General features: G+C 28.2%; 6 protein-coding genes across 8 annotated transcripts; 2 read left to right on the top strand and 4 right to left on the bottom strand.

The window, feature by feature from the left end:
* Positions 1-1,705: 1,705 nt before the first annotated feature.
* LOC113794801 (uncharacterized) lies at positions 1,706-3,612 on the bottom strand. Its single transcript, XM_027344941.2, has 2 exons — positions 3,206-3,612; positions 1,706-3,148 (listed from the first exon to the last, which is right to left on the bottom strand). The coding sequence occupies exons 1-2, from the start codon at positions 3,537-3,539 to the stop codon at positions 1,902-1,904; spliced, it is 1,581 nt and encodes a 526-aa protein (XP_027200742.2). The 5' UTR covers positions 3,540-3,612; the 3' UTR covers positions 1,706-1,901.
* Positions 3,613-3,630: 18 nt separating this feature from the next.
* LOC113794803 (motile sperm domain-containing protein 2-like) lies at positions 3,631-4,604 on the bottom strand. Its single transcript, XM_027344943.2, has one exon. The coding sequence runs from the start codon at positions 4,513-4,515 to the stop codon at positions 3,700-3,702; it is 816 nt and encodes a 271-aa protein (XP_027200744.2). The 5' UTR covers positions 4,516-4,604; the 3' UTR covers positions 3,631-3,699.
* Positions 4,605-4,637: 33 nt separating this feature from the next.
* On the bottom strand, positions 4,638-5,988 carry LOC113794802 (motile sperm domain-containing protein 2-like). The gene has a single exon (XM_027344942.2). The coding sequence runs from the start codon at positions 5,874-5,876 to the stop codon at positions 5,004-5,006; it is 873 nt and encodes a 290-aa protein (XP_027200743.2). The 5' UTR covers positions 5,877-5,988; the 3' UTR covers positions 4,638-5,003.
* Positions 5,989-6,149: 161 nt separating this feature from the next.
* Positions 6,150-7,108, bottom strand: LOC113794826 (uncharacterized). The gene is made up of 2 exons (XM_027344968.2): positions 6,555-7,108; positions 6,150-6,490 (listed from the first exon to the last, which is right to left on the bottom strand). The coding sequence occupies exons 1-2, from the start codon at positions 7,106-7,108 to the stop codon at positions 6,214-6,216; spliced, it is 831 nt and encodes a 276-aa protein (XP_027200769.2). The 3' UTR covers positions 6,150-6,213.
* Positions 7,109-7,325: 217 nt separating this feature from the next.
* LOC113794825 (uncharacterized) lies at positions 7,326-8,606 on the top strand. Of its 2 annotated transcripts, XM_027344967.2 has the most exons (3): positions 7,326-8,130; positions 8,185-8,240; positions 8,305-8,606. In XM_027344967.2, exons 1-3 carry the CDS (start codon positions 7,326-7,328, stop codon positions 8,563-8,565), a joined length of 1,122 nt encoding a protein of 373 aa, XP_027200768.2. In that variant the 3' UTR covers positions 8,566-8,606. The 2 variants fall into 2 exon arrangements, with proteins under 2 accessions (XP_027200768.2, XP_027200767.2); XM_027344966.2 differs by having other exon boundaries at positions 7,326-8,240.
* Positions 8,607-8,914: 308 nt separating this feature from the next.
* LOC113794798 (uncharacterized) lies at positions 8,915-10,257 on the top strand. Of its 2 annotated transcripts, none has more exons than XM_027344935.2 (2): positions 8,915-9,893; positions 9,948-10,257. In XM_027344935.2, exons 1-2 carry the CDS (start codon positions 9,600-9,602, stop codon positions 10,209-10,211), a joined length of 558 nt encoding a protein of 185 aa, XP_027200736.2. In that variant the 5' UTR covers positions 8,915-9,599; the 3' UTR covers positions 10,212-10,257. The 2 variants fall into 2 exon arrangements, 1 of the variants encoding a protein (XP_027200736.2); XR_012847044.1 differs by having other exon boundaries at positions 8,932-9,893.
* The last annotated feature ends 36 nt before the right edge of the window (positions 10,258-10,293 follow it).

The following is a 10,293-nucleotide window of genomic DNA, read 5'->3' as shown; positions in this document are numbered from 1 at the left end:
CATTTGGATAATTTTCTTCCAAAATCAAAATATTTTGCAAAAAAAATTCTCCCTTAAAATTTTTTTGTCGAAAAAACTTTTTTTTTCAATGAAAATCTAATTTGAAAGAAAAAAGTTTCAAAAATTTTTGAATGTATCCCGGGCCAACCAATGACAAAGTGGAGAAGGCGAATTTTTGAAATTTTTGGAAACAAAATTAACAAAAAATAATAATGACATCTATTTCATTGACAGATACAGGGTGTTTTGTTTTTTTGAATGATAATTAGGAAAAAAAAGGCAAAAAAAAATCAATCATTTTGCCAATCATCACATTGGATTCCGTTCCGTCATTTATAAACGTTTCTTTTTTTGACATTTTTTTTGATTTGATTTAAATCAATACAAAATTCAAATGAAAAAGATATTGAATGGATGTCCATATATCTTTTTTTTTCGGTGTGGTCTGTCTGTCAATAAAATGGTTGATATTTTTCCACGGTAATGTTTTTCACCTTGTTTTATCTCAATCACACAGTCAATCCTTAGTCATCAGTTTTTTCCTTGTTCCAAATCATGTTTTCATTTTTTTCTGTCAGCCAATTACTTTATTGATTATGTCATTTATAATTAGGCTAATTTCACTTCCTTTTAGGGTTTTCTATTCATTTTTTTGTCTTTGGAAAAAAATCGATACTATCGATTCTTTCATGACTGTTTCTTCCTGGTTTCCAAAATCAAATCCTGTATTTTTTTTTTTTTTTTTTTTTGATGCAAAAAATACCTGTCTACAGGTCTGTTACAGGTTGGGCACATCTTATTTATTAATTTGTTTTACCATTTATTTAATCAGACAAACGGGTAGGGGGATCAATAAAGTTTACTATTTGATAATATATGGAAACAAAGGTTTAGGTCATTAACCACCACCATCTTGATGATCATTATCATCATTATGATTATCTTAATGTTTTTAATCAAATCTTTGAAAATAACATTTCAAAAGAAAAAATCTCAACTCTCACGGTCATCATCATCATCATCGATGAACAACGTCATCGATGATTTTTTTTCGTTCGATATCGATTATTATTTATCATTTACCATCACTATCACCATTATCATTCGATTTTATTTGATGTAACTACCATGTGACCACCATTACCATTACCATCTTCAATCATATAACAATTGCATAATTGAAATTTTTTTCTTTCTTTCTATTTTTCCATCATATTTTGATTTATTTTGTCACTTGATTCGATCTATCAATCGATCGATCGATTGATTCATTATTCCATTGTTTTGTAACTGATTGATTGATTGATTGATTGTTCAATTGACAAAACAAACTGACAAAAACGATATGGCTATCATTATCATTATCGCAGTCGTGTTATCGATGTCCTTGAAAAACCCCTTTCTTCTTTTTTTTTTGGTTGAGAGAAAGATGCCAAAAAAACAAACTTTTTACAAAAAAAATGATAATGATACCTGATGAATCGAATCGATTCGGTTCGATTGGAATTCTTTCTTTATTCAATTTTTTTTTCATCAAAATAATTTATTACGTTGACAAAAAAAAACATACAGCGCAGATACACAACGAGAAAGAGATGTAAAATCAAAAAAAATGAATGTTTTTTGGCTGTTTCCATTTCTGGCTTGATTGGAAATGTTTTTTTTTCAAATCTGATCGATTTGATATTGATTATAATTGAAGAAATAATGCAAGTTAGTTTTATAAACTTTCAAAGATTACGATTTGTCATTGGATTGGATTGAATTTTTGAACAACAAAAAAAAATCAATGATTTTCGGTTCGGTTGATTTCTTTCTTCCTTCAGTTTATCCAAACATCAAACGATCATCACCATAATAACAATTTGAATTGGCTCCTTACTTTCTTTTTCTTTATCAAATCATTTCAAAAAAAATTTGATCAACCAAATCAAATTATTAGTCAAAACAAATATTATTGATGATTGATTGGTCGTTGTTGATGAAGCATACAATCCTTGAATATAATCTTTTCGATGATCATTATGATGTTGTTGATTTAAGAGCTGTATGATTGAATGATAACCATTATTTGATGATGTTTGATTTTGATTATTTTTCCAATAAACTGATAATTTTTGTAAAGATTCAGCAATTACTGCATATTTCCATTCAATTTTCGCATCCTTATTGTTTTTAGCAGCCAACATTGTAATAAAACGTTTTTCCATACGAGATGCTTGAATATAGCCAAATGCATCAAAAACACCGATATGTTTTGGTTCAAATCGATCATCATCAATATCAATCTCGTAGATAAATGCATCAACATCATGTCGTATGACAAAAAATGGTAGCCTGTGATGATTATCAACATTATTCGGTATTTGACAAATCCATTGATGTGATGTTAAATCAATTTCATTCAGAATTTGACCGGATTTATTTTTGAAAACCGTCATAATTAAACAATCATAAAAATCAGGTAAATCACAATCTTCAAGTTCGAGTAAATTATTATCATCATGGTGTTGGTCAGATTTCTGATTTCGATTGATCAAATCACCTGCATCGAATTCTTTTTCTTCCGAAATAATATTCAATTCGTTCGAAATCGATTCCGGCACGATACTTCCATCGATTATTCGATTAAAAAATTTCATTCGTCCATTACTTATTACAATAAGATTATCATTGTGAATGGCAACATATTTTGGCCAATCGGATTTTAATCCATTTTCAACTAGCTGATGATAATTTTGAATAATAATTTCATTTTGTTGTTTATCAATGGTCAACCAATGTAATGATGAAACAAAACAACTTTTAAATTCATTTTTTGTTTGTTGTTGAGACTGATCACGATTGATTTTGATTATCGAACCAAGAATTATTGAAATTGTTGTATCATCGATCGAATCACCAGTATTGAATAAAAACATATGTGATGATTGTTGTTGTTGTTGTTGATTATCATCAGTCGAATCATGACGATAATCAAATGGAATCAAAGTTGTCAATGTCCAAATTTCATCAGGGAAATTTCTTTGAATAATCAATAAATTCGTAACGAAATTATTCGAATCAAAACGTTTTGAATGACAAATTATAACCGATGATCTATCGGATAAAAATGCTAACGATGCAAACGAATGGCGACGGTCATAATCTATCGAATCAAGAGGAATTTAATTGAAAATGTCTTCGCCGAAAAAAAAGATCATACCTGGTATTTGAAATAATTTTTTCAATTTTTTGCCATCCAAATAATCAACACCAATAATCGAACCTTGATCGGTAATAAAATATATTCGATCCGACGTCGATGAAGAAGATGTATCGATAAATAAATTATTTATGCTGGATATCATTGAAACATGAACAAAACTATAATCATTTTGATCCAATTCTATTGTTTGAAGTTTTTGTTGATCAAAAATCGTTTCAAACGATAATGATTCAATTTGCCATCGTTTATTATCATCATCGTTGTTACATAATCGATATGAATCAAATTGATTATTGATTAAATATCGATCAACAGGTAATTCTTTTACCATTTTTTGATTGATTATCGCGATTGGTAAACATCGATGATGATCATAATCATCATATGGAAACTATACTCACTCGGATAGATGGCGTTACAAGTCTTTTTTTAAAGATTCTTTATTTTTTTTATTAAAAAAAAGTTTTTTTGTTTTACAAAAAAATAAATAATTATTTTGGACGTTTCATTTTTAAATTACTGTAAAATGTATCGACAAATTTATCAGTCAAATCTAATTTATCAGCCATATATGCTAATGGTATAAGATTTTCCGGAATATTTGGTTTTGTACGTGTACCACCTAATGATTCGGGTAATTCATTTCGTTCCATCATTTCGAGTAATTCTTTGGATTTTTGATACGTAAGAATTTCTTTCAATTTTGGATTCAAAAAATTGATTATGATTGTCATCACTGGGTTGAGAATCCATGGCAAATCAACGATAAGAATTTTTTTCAAACTACTTGGATAATTTTCAACAATAGTCATTTTGAATTTGATCAAATCCATATTTACATTGGATGGACCAGCACCACCAGCATCGATCAACATAATGAAACCTGATTGACCAGCCATACGATCAACACGTTCAAGCATATGGGCAATAAATTGTTTTGGTAATTCTTTCAGCTCTTTATATGTACGTTGATTACGAAATGCTTCCATTTGTACGAAAGTACCATCTTTAGCACGAGCACAATCAGCCAATTCCCACAATTCTTTTGGAAACATATCATCTTTACGATCATGAACACCGAATTCTTTTTTCCAACGATAACATCGTATCATTGCATCGAATGCAACTTGCATATCGCAATTATATTCAATTAAAAAACGTCTTACTTCCCATTCTTCTTCACCGATACGTTTTACATCGATTTCATGATACAATCCGGGATTTTTTTCCACTTCTTCTTGCAGAAAACGTTGACGAAGTTTTACAATCGATTCTTCGGTCGGTTGTTGCTGATTGGTGTTGGCCATTATTGTTTGTAGAATTTGACGAAAAAACAAAAATCAAAAAATCAATCAATAAATCAATTGTAACCTGATCGATCAGCCTTTTTATTCTCAACAGAAAAAACCGTTTTCATTAAGATCAATCAATAGGTCCACACACACGCAACCAGATTAAGATTAGATTAAATTAGATTTAGATAATCTTTAATAATTATTGAAAAACAAGTAATTTAGGATTAGTAAGGTATGTTTGCCAAAAAAATAGATCATTTTTTCTAATTAAATTTTTGAAATGATACTTGAATTTGTTTTGAGGGGAACAACAGAAATGACATTAATTGAATGAAAACTTATCGATTAACATTGAAGGATTTTCTTTCTTTTTAAAAAAATAAATCTTTAATTATCCTTGATGGTGGTGGTGTTGTTAACATTCCAAATAAATCGATTACATGGCAACTATCATCACCATCGATCGATCGATCGATGGATACAAACAATCGATTTACAGATTAATCGATCGTTGTTGATGATAATGGTGGTGGTAATTGTATATTGAAAAATTTATAAATCAAATTTATCAATTCTTGATCAAAACCTAATTCATTGGCCATATATGCTAATGGTTTTGTATTTTCGATTTTGACCATCGATGATTGTTGTTCATCACCATCATCGATTGTTGTTCTTAATGTTTTTGGTAAATTTTCCGGTTCGAATAATTGTCGAACATTTTTCAATTCCAAATATTGAATTAATTGACGAAATTTTGGATATAAAAAATTTACAACAATCGGTAAAAATGGCCGTACAATCCATGGACAATTTACCAACCAAATTTGTTTTAAACCACCCGGAAAATAATCCGAAACAATCATTTGAAATTCAATCAGTTCAAAATTAACATTATGATGTCGAGCATCGGTTAAATCTTTCAAGGCAATAAATCCATTTTCACCTGCTTGACGATCAATTTTTTCCAAGCAATGTCCAATAAATTCCAATTGTAATTGTTGTAATTGATTGAATTTTTTTTGATAACGTAAAACTTCAACAACAACAAATTGTCCATCGATTGTTTTGATTATTTCAACACCAGATAATTGCCAAAATTCACGTGGAAATGATTGATCCGAACGATTATGTAGACCGAATTTTTGTCGCCAACGATATGATTCACGCATTGAATCGAATGCTAGATTTTCATTCCAATTCGAAGCGATTAGAAATCGTTTAACCGACCAATCCTCATGGCGGATACGTTCAATATCAATCGGATGATATTCATCTGGGTGGATTTGAATTTCCGTTTCTAAAAAACGTTTTCGTAGTTTTTTCACAGCATCGGCCGATGAATCTGAAGAATCTGATGATACAATCGTCATTATCGTGGGAAAGTTTTTGTCAACAAAAAATGAAAAGTTTTCGAAAAAATCAAAAAATTTTCAATTTTTATAACCAAAAAACCAGAAAAAAATTGTTTATTTTATCATCATCCTCATCGATTAATTTTTTGTCAATAAGAAAAAATCAGAACAGCAATAACATTTGTTTGATCAATCAATCAAATATTGATTGACTGATTATGAATTATTATATGTCAATGATCTAAATTCAATAATAATAAGATAATGTGAAAAAAATGTGACAAATCAAAGTTCAATCAATAAAACTAAAAACTTTTACTACTGAAAATTGAATGAAGAAAAATGTCCACGAAATTCAATTATTCTGTTGATTTTCTTTTGATTGTTTTTCTAACATTGCATTCAATTGATCACTTTCACGACGTTGATGTGCTAAATGTCTAGTTTTTATACCAAACATATGTATTAAAATTGTTGTAAAAAATCCAATAATTTTTCTATTCTTTCTCCAATGTACAGCAACCAATTGTTGTTGTTGTCGTTGTTTTTGCTGCTGTTGCTGCAGTTGTTGTTGTTTTTGTTGTTTATCAACAAATTTTTTCGGATAAACATTTGCTGCTTTCATCATTTGACTAGGAGAATTGAAAAGTAAAAAATCAATCAAAATTTTAAAAAAAGAATCCACAATAAAAATACCTATTATAAACATCGATCAATTTGGAAAATTTTCCACGAGCATTTATTCGAGAATCATCCAATACCTGATAATTGCCATTATTACCATTATTAATATCAAATTCATTGTAAATATTTTCGAAAAAATGTTCCTCCCCATTAATGAAAATATCATCCAAATCATATGCATGAATTAAATCACGAACAGCTTGTTTATCTAGAAATTTTTGTATACCATTATGTATGAATTCATTCAATTCATGTTCACGTATCCAAATATGATTATAATTTTCCAGTTTTGTACGAAAAAATTCTGTTGGTGATGGTGACCGTCCACGATCATAAATACCATTAACACCATTAGCACGTTGTAATAAATATGAATCATTTGAATGTGTTGACATTGATGATATTGAACGTTGAGCATCTAATTTTGCTGCTGCAATTGTTGATGTCATTGTTATTGTTGTTGGTGATGATGACATTTGATGATGATGAAAATGTTGTCGATGTTCCATAATGTGGATTGTAGTTGATTGATTGAACGAAACAATCCCAATGAATGAATGAATCATATCGATGGAACAATCTATCAAAGACAGAAAAAAAACCTTGATCTTGAGAGAAAAAAAAACCAAAGTAATAATAATTAAATTAATTACCTTTTCCAATTCGCAAACAAAATTAATTGAATAAAAACTTGAAACAATATTGTTCCAAATTCTATATAGGAAAAGCATTTAGTTTTTTTGGTTAGTAAAAATATTCGATCGAACGAACGAACGGAAAAAAATGATCAAAGTTTCCTTATTGTTACTAATGGTAACAATATCGATTATATCAACATCAGGATTATTACAACATCGAATACGAAAAAGATCAATAATGAATGAATTTTGTCAACAAACAACATTGGATAATATATTTGTATTGGATACAATAGAATATTATCAACATATTGAACATTTTTGGTATTCAATTTATAATATTGGTGGTGATCATAGAAAAGATCATAATGATAATGATAACCATATTGATAATGAACATACTGATGATGATTATGAATATTTTAATCATTCATCACCATTACCGGATTCACGTATACGACAATTATATTATGGAAGTTTAGGACGATCAACATTTCATTCGAATGATAATATCAAAGGTTTCAGTGGATTTATGTTTTTTGAAAATATGGGACAAATATTTTTACATGGTGAATTTGTTCTAATTAGCCGATCGTTAATTAATGGACAATTTGACTATATTATTGGCCATAAAGATTTAAAAACTGGTCATTATCATGTTGATTTTCGTTCGAATGATCAGAACCAAAATCAAACACAAAAACAACAAAATTTAGCAATTTTTATGCAATGGTTATTACCAAATCCAAAATTAACAACGGATTTAACAATGTATCTGGATTCACAAGCAAAATCCTTATATGTTATAATGGTGGCTTCAAAAGATTATTCAATGAATACAAAAACATCATTCATCATATCAATATATGATTTAAATAAACCATCAGTAGGAGATATTGTTGGTAGTAAAAAAAATTATCCTGGTTTCGAAGATACCAAAACAATTATCGGTAATTTCTATGAAATTGAAAATAATGATAAAAAGTTAAAATTTTTAACATTAGAAACTGACCTTACATATGCTACGTATGATAAACAAGGTGAATTTATTTTGCCAAGGGTAAGTGTGTGTTTAATGTGTTTTGATACAAGTTCATTATAGAAAAAATCAATTTCAAAATTAGGATCGATACAAAACAATAAGCGATGTAATGGTATCATTATTTAAATGTGGCACAAAACATCATGATAAACATGTTAATAAATCCAAATCATCATCATCATCGACGATTACATCAGCCGAATTAAATCATTATTCCTATTATATTAATTTTTTTCTCGGTGCTGTAAATTTTACATTATTATTAACAGCTTGTATGATACCATATTTTAGTCGAGCACGGCGAAAAAAACAACAACCACATTATCCAATGCAAACATATTAAAAAAATTTGATTTTAACAATAAAATTCTTCTCAATTTTTTATTTCGAATTTTTCCTTTTTTTTTCACTTTTTTTGAATGAACATTTGCTGCTTACATCATTTGACTAAAATGACGGGAATCAAAAATCAAAATTAATAATACACAGAAAAGGAAAAAAATAATCAAAAGAAAAACCTTGATCTTGAGAAAACAAATACCAAGTAGCAGTAATTAAATTAATTACCTTTTCCGATTTCCAATTTGCAAACAAAATTATAATTAAATAAAATAATAAAAAACTTGAAACAATTTTGTTCAAAATTCTATATAAGGAATAACATTTGGATCAATCATTTTTGTTTTAGTAAAGCATTCGATCGAAAAAAATGATTCCATCATTGACATTGTTGCTAATGGTAACAATATCGATTGTATCGATTGTATCAACATCAGGATTACATCATCGAATAAAAAAAAGATCATCATCGTTATCGGTGGATGAATTTTGTCAACAAACAACATTTGATAATATGTTTGTATTCGATAGAATACAATATTATCATCATATTGATCGATTTTGGTATTCAGTATATGATGAGGTTCTTAACAAATATTATGATGATGATGATGACCATAGCAAAGATGATGATGATGACGATACTGATGATGATTATGAATATTTTAATCATTCATCACCATTACTAGATTCACGTATACAACAATTATATTATGGAAGTTTAGGACGATCAATATTTCATTCGCAAGCTAATTTTTATACGAAAGGTTTCAGTGGATTTATGTTTTTTGAAAATATGGGAAAAATATTTTTACATGGTGAATTTGTTCTAATGAGCCGATCATTAGTTAATGGAAAATTTGTCTTTATTATTGGCCATAAAGATTTAAAAACTGGTCATTATCATGTTGATTATCGATCGATTGATCAAAACGCAAACAATAACAATAATAATGATACAATGAAAACACAGCCAAAAATTTGGTAATTTTAATTGAATGGATATTACCGAATACAAAATTGGCTACAGATTTAACAATGTATTTAGATTGTCAAACAAAATTATTATTTTCTATAATGCATACTTCAAAAGAATATTCAACCCAACCTTCGGCAGCATACATTATTGAAAAATATGATTTAAATTTACCAACAATCAATGAAATTATTAATAGTAAAAAAATTATAATGGGTTTCTTTGATACCAAAATAATTATCGGTAATTTTTATGAAATGGAATTGAATAAAATGCAATCAAAAGTTCTTGCAATAGAAAACAATCATATAATTGGTGTGCATTCATTACGATCTGATGATATGGTTGGATTAAGGGTGAGTGTGTGTGTGTGTATCTAAATTTATTTAAAAAATCCATTTCAAATTTAGAATAAATACAAAAAAATGAGCGATGTGATGGCATTTGTTTTCAATTGTGGCCAAAAACATGATCATATAATGATTGATAAATCCAAATTATCATCATCGATTTCATCAACCGAATTGAATCGTTATTCCTATTATATTAATTTTTTTCTCGGTGCTTTAAATTTTACATTATTATCAACAGCTTGTATGATACCATATTTTGGTCGAACAAGGCGAAAAAAACAAAAACAACAACGACCACGGCTAATTCGTTATTCAATGTAAAAAAAAATCTAATTAACATTTCAAAATAAAATTTTCAATTTTCCAATTTTTTTGTCAATTTCGAATTTCGACGGAAAATTTT

This window comes from Dermatophagoides pteronyssinus, unplaced genomic scaffold (genome assembly GCF_027571235.1).
Source record: "Dermatophagoides pteronyssinus isolate colony J.1.1.1.1 unplaced genomic scaffold, Derpt_VIB-CSIC_2022.12 sq0037, whole genome shotgun sequence".
NCBI classification, from domain to species: Eukaryota; Metazoa; Arthropoda; class Arachnida; order Sarcoptiformes; family Pyroglyphidae; genus Dermatophagoides; species Dermatophagoides pteronyssinus.
Note: the sequence above shows the minus strand (reverse complement) of the source record. Positions and strands in the feature narration are given on the sequence as shown.